This window comes from Cottoperca gobio, chromosome 13 (genome assembly GCF_900634415.1).
Source record: "Cottoperca gobio chromosome 13, fCotGob3.1, whole genome shotgun sequence".
NCBI classification, from domain to species: Eukaryota; Metazoa; Chordata; class Actinopteri; order Perciformes; family Bovichtidae; genus Cottoperca; species Cottoperca gobio.
This window is the reverse complement of record NC_041367.1, coordinates 26,068,538-26,091,970: the sequence shown is the minus strand read 5'-3', so window position 1 is coordinate 26,091,970 and position 23,433 is coordinate 26,068,538. Positions and strand designations below refer to the sequence as shown.

Below are 23,433 nucleotides of genomic sequence, written 5' to 3'. Positions count from 1 at the left end.
TTGAGTTTTGTTTATTCAAATAAAAAGTACGCCTATAAATGCAATTTATTATTATTATCATTCTCCAACCTCAAAAACCAAAGTAAAAAGCCTTTTTCATGTTCTTTAGATGTATGCTAACTTCTGAAGTGTTGGTCCTACAATTTTATCAATTGGAAATAGCTATCTGTCTGTGCAGTGGTGCACCAACTTCCATTGTTTTAAGTGCATCAGCATATTACCTAAAAGTTCGTTTTGAGATTGAAAATTGTAGAGCTAATTTTGCTAATCCATTAATTGTTTCATTCATTAATTAAGCAACAAATGCTTACCATTTCTGTTAAGAAATACTTTATTAATCTCCTCTGGGAAATTTATTTTCATTCTGTTGTTATTTTTTTCACTTTTTAAGCCCAAAATACACACAGGCACACAGAGGACCTATAGACATGCATTATTTGTTGTGGAGAAATAAATGATAAATGTGATGCTTTTCTTTGTCATGCATTATGGTTCAGATATCTTTGGGTTTTGGGCACTTGCTTGTTCAAACAAGACATTGTATCATTACATTACAGTTCATTTAGCTGACTCCGAACTCCGTATCCAGGCACTACTGGGAGAGACATGTTTTCTTCAGAAATATTTCAACTTAAATTCATATTTTTTCATAAACAGAAACTATATTTATACTTACAGTAGTGACTGCTGCTGATTTGCACCAAGATGAGCCCATATTTCTTGAGTTTTTACTCATTATCCACTAAATTGACAGTATGTAGTATCTATTTAAGTATTTTTAAAGATATAATTTAGTATATATACACTACTACTAAGTGCATAACAAGATTATTTTGAACTAGTATTTTCTGTTTATATAACAATTTTTTATATAGCCTATAATATAAAAACATGCATATGTCATTCTTTACATTTATATGTATCAAAAGGGCACTCCGTTTTTTATTGTGAAACCTATTTTTGTCTGACAGTAGTGCCTCTTCGAAAATGTTAGTAATGGAACTGGAAATATTTGAAATGAGAGTTTTTGTCAAATCCAGACGTCCTAAAAAAAAGTCCACTGGACTTGGTTCAGCCCTGGGGGTTACAGGAAGTTGTAGCTGCCATGTTTAGCTGCTTTGTTGTAGATTCCTTGTAGGTTTCCTGCAGATTTTAGCCTAAGTGTTGCAATGGAACCGAGCTGGAGTACGTTTTTATTCCAAGTAAGTAGCACAGTACAACTGTTGTCTGAGAAACTGCATACGCGTTTTTAAAATAGCGTAAATGCTGTTTGCCAAATATTTTACATCACTTTCTGAAATCAATTAGAGTTAGCCAAGCAAAACAAAGGTGCTAGCGTTAGCCTGCTAGCTAGCTTCGCTGTGTGGGTTACTGTAGCAAATGGCTAACCAAGCTTTATCGAACCCGAGACCTCCGGCTGTATGTGATCTACGGAGAGTCTCCAATGCCGCTTCTTTGGTGTTGGTTTATGGGTTATTATATCATAATGTGAACTTTGTCTCAATTCGTACAATATCAGCGTCAAGCTAATTTCTGATGCCATTGCTGTTGATGCGCGCGCGTTAGCGAATTAGCTAGTAGGTCAAGCTATTGCTATTGCACTTCATGTGCTAAGCTAATTGGCTAATGTGGTAGCTAACCCGGGTACTTTTCTCGTCTGCAGCACAGTAATCCTAGTCACAATACAGATACCGATAATTGGTAGGCAGTGATTTATTGAGAGTTCCAATCCTTAATGTTGTTGATAAAGGAAGGCAGCTGAAGGGTTTTAATAGCATTAACATTACACCAGACACCCGTCTGTTAACTAGAAGTTGGCTAACGCTAGCTCTGTAAATTGGAGGGTACTTAGCACGCGGACAGCGGCGACAAACCACTCTAAGGACTGCTAACTTTTTTCTATTATTACAAATCTGGAGCCACGGATACCAAACACAAATAATAATTACGTTAACCTCTAGTCACAATTGACCGATACTTCTTTACGCCAGCCGCTATGTAAACTTGAAAGTTATATGTGGCCTTTTTGTTTAAAAAACAAACTAACATATTATAACCTGTGCAACATCTTTTAATGTTTCTAAATCGTGGGAAGGCCCTCATTAGTTCGACAGTGACCTGCATCCTTTAACAGTTACACAAAGTAACGTTACGTTTAGTTAAATATTACATTTGTGGCCTTGCATCACGATGGGTGTGCAAGTAACGCTATGTAAAGTATTCCAGGTGCGGTGACTTTATGAACATATAGGGGTGCTAAGTAGTTAATCTAGTTTAGTTCTAATAATTCCTAATTTGGTCAGTGAATCGGTTTTAATTGTCATTTGGGTTGATGGAGTTTTGGTTGAAGTCCTGCTCCTGATGTACAGTAATCTGACTGCAGTCAGTATAAACGGTTCCTGCATATATACAATAGTGTATAACTATATCTATTGCACATCAGGGGCTTTTGGGCAATACAAGAGTATCTATCACTACCTGACATGGAAATAAATGTGAAGTTTAACATTTTTGGGCATGTCCTGTCAAATTTCAACACAATTTCACTACTATAGTATTGTGATTACATCATGTAGCAATTACGTTGTAAATCTCTGGAAGTCATAAACATCCTAATGGTAAGAATAGTTCCCCCCTGCTCCTTGAACGTTGTATTTGACCCACACAGAAAGATGAGGGCCCTCTTGGGTAAATACAACAGTCCACATGAGCCTCATCAACATTGGCTATAACGATGGTTGCTGCCAAATCTGTGAGATCAGAGTTTGCAATGTTTCATTCCTGCAGTGAGAAAGAAAACATAGCACCAGGTCACTTAACTGATCCTAAATTGTTACAGGATCCACTGTATTGTTCAAATGTTTTCAGTTAACTTTTTAAAACTTAGGCAGAACTATGTAAAGCTGTGAGATTGGATGATTCATACTGCAGTGCTCTCTGGAACTCGTCAGTTGCCTCTTTCCTAAAGTTGTTTTGTACACAGTCCTGCAGCTTTAACATTTTAACAGGACCTGACATATCTGGCTATTACTATTGACATAATTACTATTAACAGGCTGATATTTATAAAATACATTCACTCTCTTTTTGATGGTGATGTATTTAGTTGGGTAAATTACAATTGGTGAAATAACTAGGTTTTGTAAGCCTGATCACATCTGTAGTTTGTTAGAAATGTAGTAAGTAAGGTGAGGCCAAGATTTTGCCAAGTACAAATAACAACATTTGATGCCCTTTGTGCTGTGTCCCAATTTTAAGAAGGTATTTTTTCTTAATTTGTTAGGGTTTGGCTGTATCACTATTATTACAACTTTTTTGTTGGTTATTGTTAAATGCTGATGGTTTGTTTGACCTATTGTTTCCATGCATTAGGCCTATATCAATTGTGTTGCCATTTCTGACGTAATACACAGATGTGAAAGCAAGACTCAACTGGTAGTTTCTTGTCCTTCCTAGTGTTGAAATGCTAAACCAGTCTATCAAAAACATATATATTTTTCCTAATACTTGTTATTATGAACTATCTGAAATTGAAATGTTATGATGATTATAATTTCACACTTCAGACTGTTAATCTGACCGCAAGACACATGATTTCAGCCCATAGACACTCACAGTGGTTGATTTCATGAAGTTTCAGTTGCCATGGTATTTGTCATACTTGCATAGCAACACTCACCATGTGTAGGCTGCTACTTTGCTTCACTGCTAAAGAGGTGCAGCTATTAGTGGTTAGTATTTGTGACGGTTTGATTTAATGGCAGACATGGCCAGAATACCTGGAGTTGATGTGTAAGAGACAAGGAGACTATTAGGAGGCTTATTATTTAGGGTCTACTTGGTTCAGCTCATGTGATGATTAGCATCTAATGAGGCAGCATCGTAATGAACTTCACTTGTTGTTGTTCTCTCGACGTTGTTTTGATGGGGTTTGAACAGGTTGGCGTTGCTGTCAGGCTATGGTACTCTTGCCACTGCTCCACAAATTTTGCTGTTTATATCAAAAATATTTTTGAACTCTGCTATAATGTATCTTTACCGCTGCCATATTTTAAGATGTTTTTGTATAGTTGTTATTATTTCTTTTGTTATTGTCTTCCTAACAAACATCTTTGGCAGCACAATTAATAGCAAATTCCTCAAAACAAGACATCTTGAATTGAATATAGTTTCTCGTCTGTTATCTGAGGTTTGTAAAGAGACAGTTGAAAGGCAGTATAATACGGCATAACACAGACAGATTTGTAGACAGCATAGATAATAGCATTCTATCAAATTGGACTCTGTCATGGTGAATCCATACCCCGCCTTCCAGTGAAAAAAAAACAATGACTTTGTTAGTTTTATTTGTACTATTTCTTGTTAATTTCCATGCTCCTAACTCTTTTTCAGTAATATTTATCTGGGAAGGGACCTCACCCTTCACAACAGATTTGTATCAAAATCATCAGAGCAGCGTTATAGAACAGCAGGCTGCTCTCCCTGTTCTTGCTGAGAAAGAAAGAGAGAGAGCATTTGGCCGTCTTTGACTTGCATACACATGCTAGGAGAAATGCTAATTGCAGTAATGATTCTACTCTCAGTACAGCTACAGTGTGGCGGATATAAAAGAGAGTCGACAACCTGTGACGGCCCCCAGCTCTCTCCGCCACGCTAAAACACATAGCATGGCCGCCTGCACTAAGTAGGGACAAGGCCGGCAGCTGAAGGGAACCCCCACCCCCCGAGGGCCATAAGTGCATCAGTGCTTGAATTTGTGTCGTTCATAAAAGAACACAGTGGGAAAAAAGCAGCACTTGGGATCCTGGCCCCCTCAGACCACAACCCCCCTCCCGGCTGACCGGGTTGGGATGCTTGGCTGAACCTGAAAAGCCATGGGTCAGGTCTTTAACCCTGCCCAATGGTGATTACAGAACATAACAAGGCTGTCTCAATCGCCACATCTCTGGGTTGACCTGTTGTTAAATTGGTAGTTACAATGTGAATCTCTGCTTTCTCCCCTGCCAAAATATCCATACAAGCCCCCACCTTCTGTTCATCCTATCCCATTGGGGATCTGCCATGACCAATTGGACAATGCCTGCCAGCAGCTGCAGACTTAAGATGTCCTCCACATTTTGTTTTTGTTTTTACTGCTGTTGGGTTACATTTTCTGTGCGCTGCTCAATAAATAAAGCAATGACCGCTTTATTTTTTCAATTCTTTGTCTTTTTAATTTTTTAATTTCATTTGGGCTTTTCAAACTTTTACATTCACAGTTTTTCTAATTGTATGTATCCCTAAGCAGAACACTTGCTCCAAAATCCTTCCCCAAACCAATTTAGTTGTTTTGGAGTTAATGTAGAAGGGTGAACAAACGCTGAATCTGATGCTGAACTACCTCCTATGGGTTGAGACTTGTGTTACTGTTGCATAAAGATTAATTTCCTTTGTATTCAAATGATGAAGGGGACAGATGGTTTTTGTTGTGTTTAAAGTTTAGAAACTGCTAATATGTTTTAATAAATGTTAGTTGATTTACTGGCTTTCTCACACTATTGATCCTTTGCCTCATGTGGTTTAAGGATGTATAACATCATTTTACATTGCTCTGTCTTTATCATTACAGCAGGCTAATGAGGCTCTGCATCACCAGCACCAAGTAGCCGGGAACAGCCTCTTGCCCTTGCTTAGTTCTGGAACAGAGCCACCTGATCAGAAACCGGTGCTGCCCATTCCCTTGGACCAGAAACCCCCTGTCAGTGCTGCAGAACTTCTTAAAGACAATGTGGCTAGTGGGACTGGGGGAGGAGGGCCTCCACTTGCCGTGGTCAAAAAAGAGCCCAAATCAAAGACGCCCTTCATTTGTGGCTACTGCAACAAGGCTTTCCGGGACAGCTACCACCTTCGGCGGCACGAGTCTTGCCACACTGGCATTAAGATGGTTTCACGGCCTAAGAAGACTCAAACTGCCCCCACTATGGTGCCGCTTATATCCACTGTACCACGTGAGAATAGTGGGAACCCTTCATACATTACTACTGTAGCTGGTATCCTGACTACAGCCACTACGTCCACATCCACAGGCACCAGCATCATGACCCCAATGCAACACCAACACCAACACCAACAGCAGCAGAGCATCCCTAAGAAGCCCCCCAAACCAGTGAAAAAAAATCATGGTTGTGACATGTGTGGTAAGGCCTTCAGAGATGTGTACCACCTAAATCGCCACAAGCTGTCGCACTCTGATGAGAAGCCGTTTGAGTGTCCCATCTGCCAGCAGAGGTTCAAGAGGAAGGATCGCATGACATACCATGTCCGCTCCCATGATGGTGGAGTTCACAAGCCTTACATCTGCTCTGTCTGTGGGAAGGGCTTCTCAAGGTGTGCAGACATAATTTCTTTACTTTTTGAATGGTACATGGAAACACTACTTTACACAGGTGTATTTGTTGATTTTTAAAATGCCTACCACATCCAATGAAAGACCCAAAAAAGTAGTGGTTAGAAATGATCAGTTTTTATTTTAGCCAATACCCCGAAACTGATGTTTAGGATCGGCTCGCGACATCTCTAACAAAAATCTAGGCTATGTAAAGAGAGCAACAATTGCAAGCTCTGTTTGTATTGAGTGACAGAATATGTTCCTTTTAATTTTAAAGACTCTTATATGCTTTGTGAAGCATCTTGCTTGACTTAGTTGAGTTTTCATTGAGAAAACATAACTACAGGGAAAGTTAGGTTTAGGAGCTGCTGGAGCCTTAAGAGAAGTCCCTGTAAATGTTACAGGTATTTTTCTTAAGGTTTATAAAACTTATGGGGTTCATGGTGTGTATTCAGCATTTGGTTTACTGTAAAACGGTATCTTTTTTTATAATTACACAATTCATAAATTGTGTAAACAAACACACAAAAAAGCAGGGATTGTTGAAAGAAGTCTCTGATTGTTTGGGTAGAAATCAGGAGGCTTGTCAACAAGCATTGTTTTAAATAAAGGATTCAAGAATTTAGTCAATTAATTGATCTAATACACTGCTCCTACCATGTATGAATGGCATACTGCTTAATATGTCCACTAAATCTGATGTGGTCAACATCATGACTTAGATGTGTATCATGATGTGTTTTTCTGCCATATTACACAGCCCTAATCTGTTATGTCAATTCAATAATGCTACTAATAAAGCCAAAGCTGAAGGATTTTCTTGTCTTCATGTCACCCTGCAGACCGGATCACCTAAGCTGTCATGTCAAGCATGTCCATTCCTCAGAGAGGCCATTTAAGTGCCAAGTAACGGTAAGAGTTATGCTAGTTCTCCTGTGCAAATTGTTTTCATGTTCGCTTTGAGTTCAGGCTTGTGTCATTATTGTTGCATGATGATCAACACAATTGAGATCTCTAAAGGCCAGATCAGATAAGACAACATCAGCTGCCACTTAGAAGCTACTACTTGGTAGAGGTGTAATGATTTTGATTCAAAAGCAGGATCAGAAATTCCCTCCAGTATTTTTCTCCTCTTCTGAACTGCCGTTCAAAGACTTCAAACACAGTGTAGCTCAAATGTGTTGTTGACAGAAAAACTACAGTTTGTAGGCTATGCTATGTGTGGGTACTATTCTGCATCTTGGGCAACACAATAAATACGGCAGGACATATTTGCAGGCATCAAAAACTAATACATTTGACCAGGATCTAGTGGCTTTTTGTAGGTGAGGAAACCCTTCTTCTCCTTTTTGTTTTTGTGTTCAACAGTTTGTTCCCAATTGACTGGTGAAATAAGTTATTGTTATTACATTTTAAATATATTATTTTGATTTGACCATATTACCTGTGGTACATTCCCAAAAAATATATATCACAACATGCAGCTTCTTTTTTTAACCAGGGTTTTCATCCATTTTCAGAGAGGTTGTATCTTGCCCTGTGTTCCCTACAGTCCGCCATGATGGAGTTGTTACGCAACGCCACATGTCGTTCGAAAGCTTAGAGTCGCGTCTATAGGTAGTGTGCAAACACGTGACAAAACTGTGTGGCGTATGCGTGCAACGCCATGTTGGATGATATACAAATCAACAATGGCGTCTAAAGCGAACAACAACAGCAATACAACTCCGACTTCTTCAAAGTATTATAGTATAGTAAGAGGACTCCAGAGAGTCACCTGCAAAGGCAAGATTCAGAGGAAAAGTCCACATTTGCGGCCGTGACCCGTACACACTAAAGCCGTCTGATTATATTGAGGATTTAGATTCATTCCCGCGATTGAATATCCGGATATTGTGAACTACCTTGTGCTACAAACGTCGTGGGCAACCAACGCATGAAGGCATACAAGAGCTTAGATGCTTATAATTTCTTTGTTTCTGGCTGGGTTGGTAGTCTTCTTACCAAAGATTGAAAGATGACAGGGTGCTCGTCCATGCCCGTGTAAATCACTCTCAAAGAGCTCGAGATACACCGCTCAAGCCGTGGTTTGTGAGTGAGAAGAGCGGCGATGTTATCCTCGCACACTGTGATTGTATGGCTGGAGTAAGCGAAGCATGTTCTCACATTGGTGCTTTGCTTTTCGCAAGTGAAGTAGTCTCAAGAATAAGCCAAACAAAAACATGCACAGAAGAAAAGAGCAAATGGCATCACATGTAAGGACAGTGCCTTATTTACCAGTCAGCGATATGGAGAAGTAAGGTCTTACAGTGTTCGGGTATATCATTAGCACAAATGTTTAACGTAAACATTGAAAACATAGCTTTAGCATGAGCTCTTACCAGATATAAAGTGGACGCCACACACACGGGTGAATTGTGCTTTTTCTTCTGTTAAATCCTCACGAGTTAGGTTGCTAAACCACAGTTTGCGGCGTTCGGTAGACAGCAATTCATCCCTCTTTTGTGGATCGTTGTTTTTGATGATTGTAGGAAATCTAAAGAACCGTTTCTCTGGGTCACGAGTAGCGTTATTACCACAATTATAGGGTTACTAGGCGCACACGATTGGCATTTCTTTCAATCTTAGACGTTTAAATACAAAGAAAATTACGAAGCGTTGCAGCAACTCACACGTGAATGGCCGCAGTCTTGGTTGTGTATATCATCCAACATGGTTTTATTAATTACAAAATACAAAATAAATACTAAAATATAAAAAAACTAATTGTTTATACTTATAGATAATAGTTGGTTTGTTATTTATGGCCTTTTTATCATATTATCATATTATATCAATATCTCCAAATGCACAGCTTGTGAACGTCTAATAAGTTAAGTTTTTATCTGAAATTTGAAGCTGAACTTGGTAACACTTGGTGCTATGTTTATATTGTGTTTACTAGTTGATACCTACCAGCTATACCCGTCTTCAGGTATCTTTTACAACAACAAACTTCAGGCGGAGTTTACTTTCTTCAAATTCAGTATATTCAGACCACTATTACTCAGTGCCAAAAGCACTTGGAGTGATTATTCAAAATCATGCATCTGGTGCAAATGGTTGAAGAGCACCTTTCAATTTACTTTGAGTATGTCGTTTGTAGGTATTTTCGGGTAAATTCCCCCACGCTGTTAGAGGTTAAAGAAGAATTTGAAAATGTAATCTCTTGATCGTTACAAATCAAGACTCTATATTTTAACAATAGGATAGCCGTCACTGCTGGGAAGAAAATGCTTAAATTGTATTGTGACCTTTTTTTAATTGGAAAGTAAAGTCAAATCATGGATTTTGAATTGTCACACCCTGACTACTTGGACAGTCGAGTCACCATCAGTACAGGTCTTACAGTTGTAGTGTAGTTTACATTTAACTATTTACCAGTTTCACAGTACATATCTCTATGTTAATGTTAAAGTCTTGTGGGGGCCAAGTCAGTCCGGAATTTATTGCTGATTACTCATGATCCCAATGAACCTGTCAGCGTTTGACAGCACTGCAGCATGAGTTTCACAAGCATTGCCCACCTTTTTGCACATGTTAGTACAACCCATCTAGTCTTTTTCTGTCTGCACCAGAAAGCATCAATAAATATCTTTCCTCTTTTTGCTAACCAGGAGCTTTCATTTGTCTTTTTGTTGATGTAAGCATTCCAGTCACACGGTTAGGTTCCAACAAAATGGACTGTTTTTTTTGTTTTGTCCCAGGCCTGTACCTCCGCATTTGCTACCAAAGACCGTCTGCGCTCCCACATGATCAGGCATGAAGGCAAAGTGACCTGCAACATCTGTGGCAAAATGTTAAGTGCTGCCTACATCACAAGTCACCTCAAGACGCATGGCCAGGCCAGCTTCAGCAACCCGTGTAACAATAAAGGTAGGCAATAGTCTCCTTTTACACTTTTTTCAGTTCAAAACTGTGACAGACACTCCGGACACACATATGTAAGCTTCCCAAATTCCGTTGTCATATTGGAAACATTATTTGTCATGAAAAGGATGTGGGTTTTCATACAGCAGTGATTTGGCTGTGTCTCAATTCATGGGCTGCAGCCTGCGCAGGACGTAGCTTTCGCGGTCTTTGCAGGCCAGGACCTCCGTATACCGCAAAGGCTGAACCGAGCGGTCTATGAAATGAAACGGTCCGGTCTACGGGGGACTTCCTGGTACGTCACGCCCCTACATTGTGCCGCTCCCGTCGCCTAGCAACTCTCTGAAGTTATCAAGCGCAGTTGACCGCTTATTTTAACATTTTCCCAGAGATAACACTTTTATTTTTTTATTTTCAATCATTATTGAAGATGTGCTTTATCTCCGGCGATAATGTATTTTAGATGATGCATCAGGAGGCAGCAGGGGCTTTATTGTGGCAGCACATCCAAGTCCAGCAGCAAACTTTATCTGTATACTTAAATGTTATATTGTTTTATCATACTTTTGTTTATAATAATAATTTTCTTTGTTGGATCATTAATTTCCATTAGATAGGTAGTTTTCTAAATTAAATAATCCCTTTTCTAAATTAATAAATCATGTGTACAAAATAAATCCTTCTTGAACCTTGAAATCAATTAAGTTTTCATTACTTTTCATTTATAGTTCATGTAAATTAAATGCACAATATATTCATCATTATATATATTATTTATTTCAATTAATTTAAATGTCATTTGTCAACAAGTGTCTCCAGCAGAGAGAAGAGTCTGTCCATCCTCTCCCTGCTCTCCATCCTCTCCTCTCCTCTCCTCTGCCTCTGTCTCCTTCTCCCTAAAACAAAACAAAACGTTAGAGCAAGTTTAGCTATACACCACTAAACAAAAGCAGATTAAGTTGCAAAATAAGTACACATATTATAAATAATAAAATATGTATAATCAATCCGAACGATTGCATTGGATTTCTTAAGTGATATTCAACTGTCAGAAAACCAAGCAGGTAATATGTATAAATAAGTATAACTTATCTATACAATCGCCACAATCTATGTAAAATATAAATCAACATTTACAACTCTTAGGTTTGAAAGTTAAGGTCTTAAAAATGTTACTTTAAAAGGCTAATTTAGGCCGGATGTCGGCAGCCAAGCAGCCGCTCCTAACAGCTGCTGAGCAGCTAGCTTATCTCGCTATACCTGAGGCCGTGAAGGACACATCAGATGTATCCTGCAAATCTGGCAAAAGAAGACCGCATTTGTCGGCTGCATTTTAAAGAGTCGCCGAAATGGGACACCCCTGTCACGGCCACTGTGACGTAATCGGTCTACAAATACAGCCTGCGCAGGCTGCAGCCCATGAATTGAGACACAGCCTTAATGTACTGTGGAACTGAGCTACAGACTATCACTGCCTCAGTGGCTGCTCCAGAACGCAGTTGTTCTTCCAGTCATTGCCCGAACTGATCTTCCATCATCACATTTCAAATTGTAATGTGTTTTTTGCGCTGTGTGTTAGTTTGTAGAGTGGAACTGCCACCATTTTTTTCAAAGAGCAAAAGCTTAAGGGCATGTTCACCTTTACCATTACAAATTAGTTATGACTTTATAAGGTTTTTGAAGGTTTTCAATACAAAATGTTTTTTCTTTTGCATAATAACTCTAATTATTACTCTTTCACGCAGGGCTGAAGTCTGTCCGAATGCTGCCTTATTTAACTCTCAATTAACTGTTACACATGCTCCATGCTGCAAACTACAATCTAGTTAGCATTTTCTATTAAATTGTAATCCAATTATTGCTATCTTAACTCATGACGCACTTTCATTGTAGGATGTTGGTCATGTAAATGTGATGTGTTGTTTTGCTAAATATTTGAATTTCTACATTAGTTATTTGTTTAAATTCCTCCTGTGTTTGGTCCTCTGGTGGGATTGGCTGTCCATGATTGCTCTCGTCGAAAATAATGATCTTAAAGAAGCTGAAGCCTGTGTAGAACACTATGATAGAGTATTCATACTCTCAATGCTATTTGCAGCGTTGGAAACGCCGGAAATATTTCGAAGATATTGCTTAATGTGTCTTTAATCATCCACAACCGGGCTACCTAATATTTGCTAGACTTCTGATGCACAATCCTCTTCCCAGACCCCTCTATCGTAAAACTTAACAAAGCGGCCCCAATTTACAAAGAGGTCTAAGAGTAAAATCAAACATTTGTAAAACATAATTCTCTAATTGACTACCCTAATACACAAGGGCTTAGTTACTCAGGTGGAGTCTGTGAGAACAGTTGTATAATGTGTTCTGTGGCTCTGGAGGAGCTTTATCAAGCAACCATGGGCTCCGAGAGTACAAATTCATGACTTTAACCCAGCGTTACAAAGTGGGGGGATGGACTTTGAAAGATGTTAAGTTGCATTATAGGAATTGTATGATACTCACGACAACAAGTCAGGGTAACTCAGGCTCTGCTGCTTCAATTGTGACAATTTCTTTTTCGATCTGTCTCTATGCAAGTGCAATTCTAAATCACTGCCGTACCTTTTAAAAGGAGGAGTATTAGATGTCATGTATAACACTAAGGTAAACTAGTTATTATGGTGCCTGCATTCATGTTTTGTGTGTGGTGTAACATCCACTAGATGTGACTATAGATCCCTCTTCACTTGAAATGATGCACAGCTTCATACAGAAACAATGTCGGTTAGAATTTCGTCATGGCTGCGGTTGCATTATGAAGCTACGTAAGACATGATTTACTAAATTGAAACATTGTTTCAAATGCCTTTTTTGAAAGTGATTTCTTTTTTTTCAGTGATGGCTATCAAAAAAGAAACATAGTTTTGGTTTCCTGTCCCCACTAGAGACTGTGAAGCCTATGTGGGTGGGTGGGTGGGTGGGTGGATGGATGGATGGATGCTTTATTCATCCCGAGGGAAATGTAGGCATCCTGTAGCTTAAAAGACATCATACATTTTTTTAACATTACACACCCCTCCTCCCTCCATTAAAAAGTAAGTACAAATACAATTTAAAATAAGCCATAAAGGCTGTACATTATAAATTGTAAAAATACAGACTTATGAATAATTACAAAAGTTGGAATCCCCCGGCCATCACTGAGAGGAGTTGTATACCCAACACAACATACACCCAACTTAACCATGACAACTGTTGAAGCTGACTCCCAGATGATGGCACTGTTGCCCTGTACTCTTGTAACCCTCTGTAATATGTGTCTGTATTTCTGAATAGGAATAAGTGACTGGCAGTGGAACCACTCAGGGCCACGAAAAGGTAATCCAGTAGCTAGTAGCTAGTAGCAGAAACCCCTAAACACTGAACTATAACCTCTGCAAATCTGCAAAACATAAGTGGCCAGTTTTTCTTCACGTACCATGTCACTCATGTACAGAAGCATTTCTTTTCTCTGAGGACTGATGTAATTAAGGTTCTTCAGTTTTGAAGATCTAGTGTTTTGTTAATATAAGGTTAAATTTCATGAAGCAGGATCAGTAGATAATTTAAATGAACCACAAACTGGACCATAACACTTAAGCTAGATGCACACTACCTGACCTTTCTTTTGAGGTCCTCTTGCATTACCCAACTGACATTTTTTCCTGACTTTGACCAGATTGATAAATTGGCTTGTTCATCCACTTACTCTCAAAAATTGACCAATTATAATAACAAACATGTTAGACAAAAATTGGGACATTCCAGTTGAGATGGGGCCAGAAATGACCCAGCAGCGAGCCAGCCGCCTCCCAGCATGGGTGAGCACGTTAATAATGACCCTGTGATGTGTTGGCCCTGGACTCACCTGGAATGGTCAAATTGGTCTTGCAGTGTAGTGTGTCTCCAGCCTTAGGCAGACACAAAGCTTAAGATGTCCTTAATAATGTGTAACTGTTTAAAATGAAAAGTATTGAATTAAAACAAATGGACAGTTAGCTGGTTAGTTTATTGATCCTGCTTTTTGAATTTACCCCTCAGGTGAGTTGACGGTAGGAGAGATTTTAAATAACTCCTTCCAAGTCCTAATTGACAACTCTCACAAAGGTAGGTTTCTTCAACAATATTACCACAGTTGACATAATGTATTAATGATGTATTGGCATTTTCAGTGACCCAGCTAAACAGCCACGGAGCTGAGAGGGCTGTTGACTTTCCCTGTTTTGGAGGGGTAGTATATTTCTACCAGGTTGACCAGCTCTTAATTTACTCTTATCTGTCCTTTTTTATTTTTTAAACAGATGCCAACAATGTGCACAACAACTCGGCCAGTACAACGGCGGTCACCAACTCGGCAGCCATCACCTCGGTTTTGAACCGCGGAGGCATTTCCAGCAATCCCATCACCATCGCTGCTCAGATGAATATCGCCACCAGCACGGTCAACATCACATCCCCGCTCAACCTGCAGCACCCTGTCACCATCACTGGCCCTGTGAACCTGGCCTCCATCAACATCCCTACAACAGCACACATGAATATCGCCCACCCAGTGGCTATCACCACTCCCATGTCCATGAATATCACCGGGCCACTCAACATTGCCATGAGGCCCATGGAGAGCATGCCTTTTCTATCCCAAGTTCTGCCTTCCTCCCCTCCATGGTAGAGCTGTTTTTTACCCTTTGTAAGCGCCGATAATGTTTTAACTGCCTAATAATGGACGAACCTGTCAAATCTTAGTAAAATGGCCCTTTTGATGAGTTGACAGTGTGTCAAACTTGAAAAGTTGATAGCTTATGTAATTCAACCTCATAGGAACTAGTAGTAACTAATGATTGTTTCTTGCAGGGGTGATTATTATCGTATAATTTGTCATTCTGAATTTCATTTGTATAAATACAAGACAAAATATTTCTAATACCCTTAATCATCATAGAGTAATAACGGTTTTGCTTACAGTCACTCACTGCAGAGTATTAGCCTACATGTGAGATAAAGTTTGCTGCCCTCCACAGGAGAATGAATTCATCAGATAATATTAGGGATGGGCAAACTGGAACCAGTTGTTTTATCATAGTATGTTTTTTTAATTATTATTTTTTTAGATATTGTAATATAGGACAATTCTAGATATTTAATAGAGAACAGTTTTATTGATGCCAGTTGGGAGTTTATGTTTTTGGCTAACCCAGTGAATTAATTACCTGACATATCAAGGTACTTCATCACATTGATGCAAAAATTCTGTAAATCAGATAAACCATAAAGCAGTCCAGCTCATGGATTTGCAACATTGCCCTCACTGGCCTAATACACCAAAATGGAGAAATACCTCAGTTTAAACAGTAAAGCAATTCTGACAGATATCACGTTACCGTCTCAAAGTATACAACATTATATTACATACTGCTCAACCCTAATCTCTGGTGCTACTCACCGCGGTATAGTTAATCTGTTGTGTTGGGTTTCTGAGGGCCGTGTCAGATTTGAACAGATAAACTAGTTTGGCAAAAAGAAAACATAATTTATGTAATTTACTAATTTTTCTCATAGCTATCAACCTCATTTCACAGTCTTCATCAGGTGTTCTAGAGCTGTCATTGCATAATCCAAGTATGGAACTCCAGTAATATGATCACAGGTGATTTTATGGGAGGTTTGAGGATTATACCCGCTATCTGTTCAAAGATGTTCTTTAGGGCCACGTAGGATTGGCATCTCCATCTTCTGATCAAGACCATGATGTAAAGTTGAAAGCTCTGAAAAGGCTAGCAAATGATCCTGAGGTTCAGATTATTTGTCTAACTACTATTTCCAAGGTGAAGACGCTCAGATAATCGATACTTGTTACCTCTACTGCCCGAATGACCCAAATGATGTCACAGGCCACAGAACACTTCAGATAACTTCTTTCACATTCTATCGTAATGTGAGCCCGTGATGCGGGTGGATGTTTGAAGGATTACATTTTGTGTGGATATTCTGTGTAAATAATGACCATTTTATGCCAAAGATTTTCTAACTATAGTGTTTCCCCCCTAAATGCTATATTTTAAAAGATAAGGGGAACACCTTGAAACGGCATTTAAAGCATAAGACACTAAATTCTCCTTTTTGAAACCCAGAGATGAAATTGGCTCCTCAGGTGGGGCCTTCTGACCCCTGTCTGTCTGACAAATCTTTCATTAGAAGCCAACAATACCCATTATATTACTGCAATAATAATTCAGCTTTTTGACATCATTTTTGCACATTTTAATGTTAATTTGTTTGCATCACTGGTAGTTCATCACATGAACAGGTTTCATTACACTACTTTCACACCAAAAGATTTTCTTCCACTTTGGTTTAAAATTATTGGGCAGTTATTACAATATCAGCTGCTATGTTGTCAACCATATTTTGTTTTTATTTATCCCTTGCCTACCCCTTTTCAAACTTGGGTAGTATGTTTTACTATTCCCAGTAGTCGAGGGTGAGCCAGCTCATTGCAGCAGTGTTGGCATTAAACACATTATATGCTGGGGAGAGGCAAACCACCCTTTTAGAGCCCTTTTCCAGAGTTCTTTCATTTCTATTTGAAGGACGGTGTCGGTCTTGTAAAAGTGACCAATTAAACAATTAACTTCTTCAACTGGGCATCTGACTTCAAACATGGGTGATGCGTGATACCTGACTATACCTTAGACTTTGTTTTACAGCTTCTTAAATTGAAGTGTGTTGCCGGAGTTGTTCTTAAATGCTTCCACTTCAGGCAAATTTAGTTTCATGTTTTTTTCTGTTATTTTAGTGGACTTATCAGTATTGGATAGTTTATGTATGTTAATGTTTATTGACAAAAAACAAAGCTTCCATTTTGGGGGAGGGTGAGTGATGATGTGGATTTTCTGATGGTTCAGAGGCTGTTTAGATCCATCAACTCCCCCCCTCCCCTCCCCCATGTCTGTGTTTTAAAATGGCTGGAAACCAGTCAGTCGTCACTGCTGGATACTCTGTTTGGGAATTTTTGTATGTATTTATATCTACATGACAGTTGAAGGTACAGCAAAGAGGAAATGTCGTGTACTGAAAGCATGTCCCCTAGGATTTGCCCTTCAAATGGCAGTATTATCACAGGTCAAATAATTTAACATTTTGATTACTGAAGAATTTTTAACTGTAGAGGTCAAGAGAGCTACCCAGTGTACAACAGAAGTGGTCCCAAAGTTAACTTGTATGTTCAGTTAGATTGTTTACTTTAGCAGGTATAGGATCCCATCACTGTCAGTCAAACTCAGGAAGGTTTCTGAGAATAGTCTTTTAAAACCATGTTCAGCAATTTACACACTGGCCATTTCTTTGTAAATATGAAACACTATTTTATTGCCTTTTACCTGTGGGAGAGGGAACATCTCTACTTGCCATAGGCTAGCAATGGAAGAACTCATCACCACTGATGTGGCCGTCCATCTGAGGAGAGAAATGAGCAGAGACTAAAGAATAAGGCTGGTGTCGGTATCTTTTCATTATAGACAAATCCCATGAAAAGGCCAGAAACCAACAGTTTGTCCTAACAAGAATGATCGGTGCAGCTGTGGCTTGATATGCTTATCCCTCCAATACCATAGAACTCCATTGTTGTCAAAAAACTGTTGAAGACTCATTAAGCAGCCACACCAGTGAATTGGTTAGCATGCTTCTTCATTGACATGAACACTGAGCGTAGTTTATGGCCTTCAGATTGTCGAATTAGCTCCTTGCCGGTTCATGTCATATTTGGTGCGACTCTTCAGAGACTAAAACTGAAGTCACAGAAATATTTGAGACAAAACAAACACTTCATTATTATTCTCATTGAAGGAACACGTCACCCAGTGCAGCGGCATGGTTGGCGTTTAGTTTAGTTATTTTAACTGTATAGTTCTGTGGCACAGTGTTGGCAGTATGAGGCTGTAGCTACACAGATCAACCTGTCAGCTGGCTGAACTCAATTTTGGTTGTAGTTTCTTCAGGAACATGATCTGTTATAAAGAGACAACTCCAGCCATATCCTTTGAAGCTGAATTTTCTCTGTAGATCTCACTTGCATAGCTCAGAGTGTTATTTTATTGTTTGTTTCTGGGTTTCTTTTAATCCTGGCAGTTCATCTTCACTGGAGAATTGAGGCTGTGATCACAAAGGAGGCTTTATTTCCCAAACAAAGCTCAGGTGTACCTGGAAGTGTAAGATGTCAGAGAAGCAGAGTAGCATTAGATCATTTCAATTTCATACATGCTTTTCATAGGAAGTCATTACTGAGAATATGTGTTTATGGTTTAAGCATCAAGATTGAAACAACTTTTTGAAGTGGCAACCAACGACAACTGGGCCAGAACACAAGCCTCATTCAAACATGGGAGGGCAGCACTTGCTATATGAATTTGAGAGATATTGGACAGGTCAGTTCCAAAAATCACCAGTACTATCGTAGTATCACAGCAAATACCAAGATAGTTGTGGTGCATAAAGACGACCATCAGTACACTGTGTTGCATTCTTGCCAGTCCTGTTGACTAGAACACAGCCGTCTGGTCCAATGAATCCTGGCTCTGGATCAGGACCAAAAAGTAATGAATCCTGATTCCAGTTTTACCCCGCAATAGATAATACCATGATGTCAGAGCAGACTAACATTGTACCAGACGAAGGTCTTCCTTTCATGCCTGAACCCAGAGAGGGCAAGATACTTTGACCATTGCATTGTTTTATTGTTCAGAGTCGATGCTATCCAGCATTCTTAGATTGTCTTGAATGCAGTATTGGTGGAAAAGCACCATCTAACTTCAACCTTGGGTGTTGATGTTTGCATCGTCAGTTCATCATTAAAACACTAAAAGTCTGTCACAATGTTTGTGGCAGTTATCGGGCCTGAGCTGAACAGTTTTTTGTTATTTGCGTCACTGAGTCCGTTTACTTCGAACAAAGAAGGTTGTTCTATGTCATGTGACCATCGCTAAAGACGAGAACGTTTCTACCTGTTCTGGAAGCCACACTCGACTTCAACACAGTCTAATCCCAGAGAACTGTGGGGCGAAGGCATTAGCTCCAGAATTCCACCTGACTAGGTTGGAGATGTGCGCTTGTCACGACCACAGTGACTGAACCAAGGAGCCAACATGTTAAGTTATTTCTCTTTTGTGATCTCAGCCTCAACAGTTTCTGCACCAGGCACCTGTATGTCCCACTCTCCCCTGGTGGAGTGAAACTAGTTGTAGATGTGAAGCCTGTTTGTAGGTTAGGTCCTTTTTTCAGCACATGAACTCTGGAGCACTTGCAGCAGACTGTAGGATGTGCACACTACAGAAGAGTGGTACTAAGAGGGGCATTTCAATTTGGTGGAATGAGACAATGATTGGTGTTTGTTTTACAGCTCACCTGGCCACATCTGCATTTTGGCAGACCAGATGTTAGCCCCTTAATTTCATTGTATGCATGCCAACACTGTCCAAGGGAAACGCTCGAATGTGTACTGGCATTATGATCTTTGAAATTGATTAATTTCCCATCTTTATTTTTATTTTTTTTTCAATGTTGCATGTGGATGACTGAGCTTGTCCAGTGTAGGGTTGATTTCAAAAACCATAATTAGAAGGCTAGTGACTTTTTATGAAAACAAAACACTAAAAAAAATTAGGATGAAAGGAAGTGTGTGGTGTCATTTGTCCTTCTCCAGTGGCCGTAAACAAGTGTGCCTGAAATACTTTGCAAGACTTTTCCACACGTTGATGCTTCCTCCTCTAGATGTGCTGTGTGATGGAATAGTTTTGTGAGGGAAGCCTTCATCAGTTCAGACGGCCCAGCGCTCCACAGGTCTGGCAATCAAACTATGTTGTGATTTAGCTTTTTTATTTTTTCAACCTAATGATTGTGAAGTTCTTGAACTTCAGGAACAACCTTGCAACATGAATTGAGATCTTTATGTGGCTCAACGTCATGCAAATGTATCAATGACATTTAACCATGTGGTTTAATTTTTTAATTTGACTCCAACCTAATGTGAAAAACATTATTTGGCCAAATAATGTTTTGGAAGATTATTTTTATTTTCTGTGAAGTTTGTATGATGAATTTGGCAGATGTGAAGGCAGATGAATGTATATCTTTGTACAAACCATTTAGTTCAGAGGACATGTTAGTTATGACAGACACATGCAAGAAAAAAAATAACCTTTTATAAATCTTTTTGTATTAGAACATTAACAATGGTAATTTTTGTATATACGAAGGCTAGGCTTTCTGATTAGCAGAAAGGTAAAACATTCCTACATTTTTTTTTAAATGTATGTCCATTGAGAATAATTATGTTAACATATGAGCAATGTTTTATGTGCCTTTTATTTGGGTTTGTCTAAATAAAAGAAAACAATAAAACATGATTGTGGACTGTCCATGCTGAGTACCGCAGGAAAGTTAATACTGTTCATCTCAGCTGAATCTCCAGACTGACCCCCCTGCACTCGAGACGCTCCTCTAGATCAGGAGAGATGTACTCCTTTCTGGTTTTGGTTGCTTTTCCTAGCTTTAGTCGAGGTTTCTGGGAGGCTGAGATGTTTGCTGAAGTCCCCGGTCTGTATGGATGTTTCTGATCTCCAGACTACTCAGTGTCTTCACCGGCTCACAGGCTCAGTTGGCCTGCTCATGATGAAAGTGCCTCTGTGACTTTGCTTATTGGAGTGGATTGTGGGGGATTTTGTGCCAAACCATAGTCTGTATGTGACAACAAAAACATTTTGGTGTTTTTTCATTCTTTAACTATTAAACTTGCAAAATGTTAAGGGGCTGTGTGACGTGTGTCTTTGTTTGACATTCAGAGGTTAACTGACGTCTGAATGAGCAAAGATTAGCTGCTGAACAATGTTAAGGAGTCCTGTTTACTGACATACCACAAGTGTATTTTACACATCGTATGGCCAAAAGTATGTGGACCTCATTTTCCACATAGTCTGGTGTGTGGCTGTTTTTCCTGGTTTGGGTTAGGTCCCTTAGTTCCAGGCAAGAGAGATCGTAATGCTCCAGCATGAAACGATGTTAGACTCGCGTGAGTTTCCAACTTGGAGAAGAAATGTTCCTGTGTATACAACCAGGTCCATAAAGAAATGATTTTTCCTAGTTTGGTGTACGAAACCACGACTGTCCTGCACGGAGCCCAGACCTCAACTCTCGCTCACCTCCGGGATGAACTGGAGCCAGACCTGATCACCAGCATCGGAAGAGTGGAAGCTCTTGGAGCAGCACGTTAGTATGCATGGTGTCAGAATGCCGTGTTACACTATCACACATGGAGGGAATGTTCAGGTGTCCACATAATTATGGCCATGTAGTGTAACAAAATCCAAAGAATCAAGGCAAGCACAGTGTTGAGCAGTGTTATTATCTGCAGATAAGAGTTTGACACTTTGGAAACAGGTCAGTGTCTTTAGCGGATTGTTGCGTTCTCACAATGTGTGGCTTGATGCACAGCTGCCTTCTTGTCTTGGAGCCACTAGAGGTCCCTGTAGTCAAACGTCTGCTCTCGTGGTGTACATGAAATGTATCTGCTGCTCAGTCCTTATTAAGATGTTGCCATGTTCACTAATAAAGGTTACTCTAACTCAAGTGTTAACCAGATCAGAGACTCATTACATGTATTTAACAGTAGAGACTTCTGTCTTTTGCACTGAGGATGTTATGGATTATCAGAAAAACTCAATCAGGTTTGTGCACATTGCTTACCTATGCAGCTCGCACCAGCATGACACCATTTACTGCACATGTTTGTCAGTCAGCAAGGTGCAAATTCAGTTAATCACCTTCTCACATTAGAAATGTGAACAAATTAAAACATTACAGAAACCAATTCCCTATCATTCACCAGGCCACCTTGCCACCATCAGTGTCCGTGTGAGATGCCAGGAGCTCAGAGTAACAGTGCAGAGAACACATGTACAGTAAGTTACATATAGATGATGACAAGGGTTGTGGAGCCTGTAATTCCATGTGTGTCCAACCGGTGTCCTTAGAGCACTTTCCTCTAAATCTGTCTGGCTTTTTTAAGAATCTGGTAAAACAGCCACTGTACCGTTGTGGGTGAAATAGTCAGCTTCTGTTTTGAATATTTGCATAAGACTCTGACAATAAATGCATGTGTTCTCTGCTTCTGCCTGCTTCTGTTTTTTAAATCCTTTTTTGTGCAATATTATGGTGGTGCAATGCTAAAGCAGTGGAGCCTTTATTAAACAGCATAAACAGGTTTAGGAAAGTAGCAGTACAAAGCTCCCCCTTACATGTACACTGTATTTCTGATCTATATTCCATTCTTCTTGCAGGTGTACATTTGTATGTTTGTGAATCTGTTTTTCTGAAATCTTCACAAGCACTCCTCATGGCGCACTCCCAGCTGTAACAGTTTCCAGTGGCCTGAACTTTATACGTAATGTAATATCCAAGAAGGTAGAAACACTGAGGGAGGATAGCGAACATGACAATGAAGCACATCCATAAGGCACTGTTGTGTTTTTATCAGTGTGGCAAGTGCTTCTGTGGTTCTTTGAAATTGTGTTAAAAATATTTTATACACAAAACAAAATAGTTTGTGTATTGCCACTGTCTCTGCTGCTGTGAAGTCAGCAAACACAAACTGCCACAATACACAACTGACTGTATTGATTTGTTTTCATTGAGGGGGAAATGTTGACAGTGATTTGTTTCACTTTTTCATACAAGGTTGAACAAGGTCTGGTCATTTTATGGAGCTATGTCTGGACAGTTCACCTTCTCACTTCTTCTTTAAAGGTCATCTATGGAATGACAAATGAAAGAAGATTTTCACCTGCTGGAAAAACTTAACTGGTAACATTATGCTGCACAGATACAATTAATGATCTCTTCTAGTGTATGTGTGTCGGTTTCATTAGAGCGGGCAAAGCCAGCCCTGAGTTGTTGTGGCAGGATGGTTTAAGCCCCAGCAGCTCTGAAGGTGCAGGGTTGATTTACTGATGATGAGCTGGATGTATTAATGTATTGGGATTGTTCATACAGCTTGATGTATGATTGACTTGGGACTTTGAATCAAGTACATGTTCTGTGGTAATCTCAGGCTTGACATTGGAGGTGTGTACTATAGGAAGTACACTGTG

At 39.5% G+C, this 23,433-nt stretch overlaps 1 protein-coding gene across 3 annotated transcripts; it reads left to right on the top strand.

Annotated features, from left to right (window-relative positions):
* Nucleotides 1-1,060: 1,060 nt before the first annotated feature.
* On the top strand, nt 1,061-21,910 carry LOC115017524 (vascular endothelial zinc finger 1-like). 3 transcript variants are annotated; one of them, XM_029446047.1, is made up of 7 exons: nt 1,061-1,202; nt 5,609-6,366; nt 7,210-7,279; nt 10,114-10,282; nt 13,595-13,636; nt 14,339-14,404; nt 14,599-21,910. In XM_029446047.1, the coding sequence occupies exons 1-7, from the start codon at nt 1,170-1,172 to the stop codon at nt 14,964-14,966; spliced, it is 1,506 nt and encodes a 501-aa protein (XP_029301907.1). In that variant the 5' UTR covers nt 1,061-1,169; the 3' UTR covers nt 14,967-21,910. The 3 variants fall into 3 exon arrangements, with proteins under 3 accessions (XP_029301907.1, XP_029301908.1, XP_029301909.1); XM_029446048.1 differs by lacking the exon at nt 14,339-14,404; XM_029446049.1 differs by lacking the exons at nt 13,595-13,636; nt 14,339-14,404.
* The last annotated feature ends 1,523 nt before the right edge of the window (nt 21,911-23,433 follow it).

Excerpts from the sequence above, each read along its gene's own strand:
- LOC115017524 (XM_029446047.1), top strand. The coding sequence starts at position 1,170 with ATGGAACCGAGCTGGAGTACGTTTTTATTCCAA. Across the intron at positions 7,280-10,113 it reads CATTTAAGTGCCAAGTAACG|GCCTGTACCTCCGCATTTGC; the intron begins GTAAGAGTTATG and ends GTTTTGTCCCAG. Across the intron at positions 10,283-13,594 it reads CAACCCGTGTAACAATAAAG|GAATAAGTGACTGGCAGTGG; the intron begins GTAGGCAATAGT and ends ATTTCTGAATAG.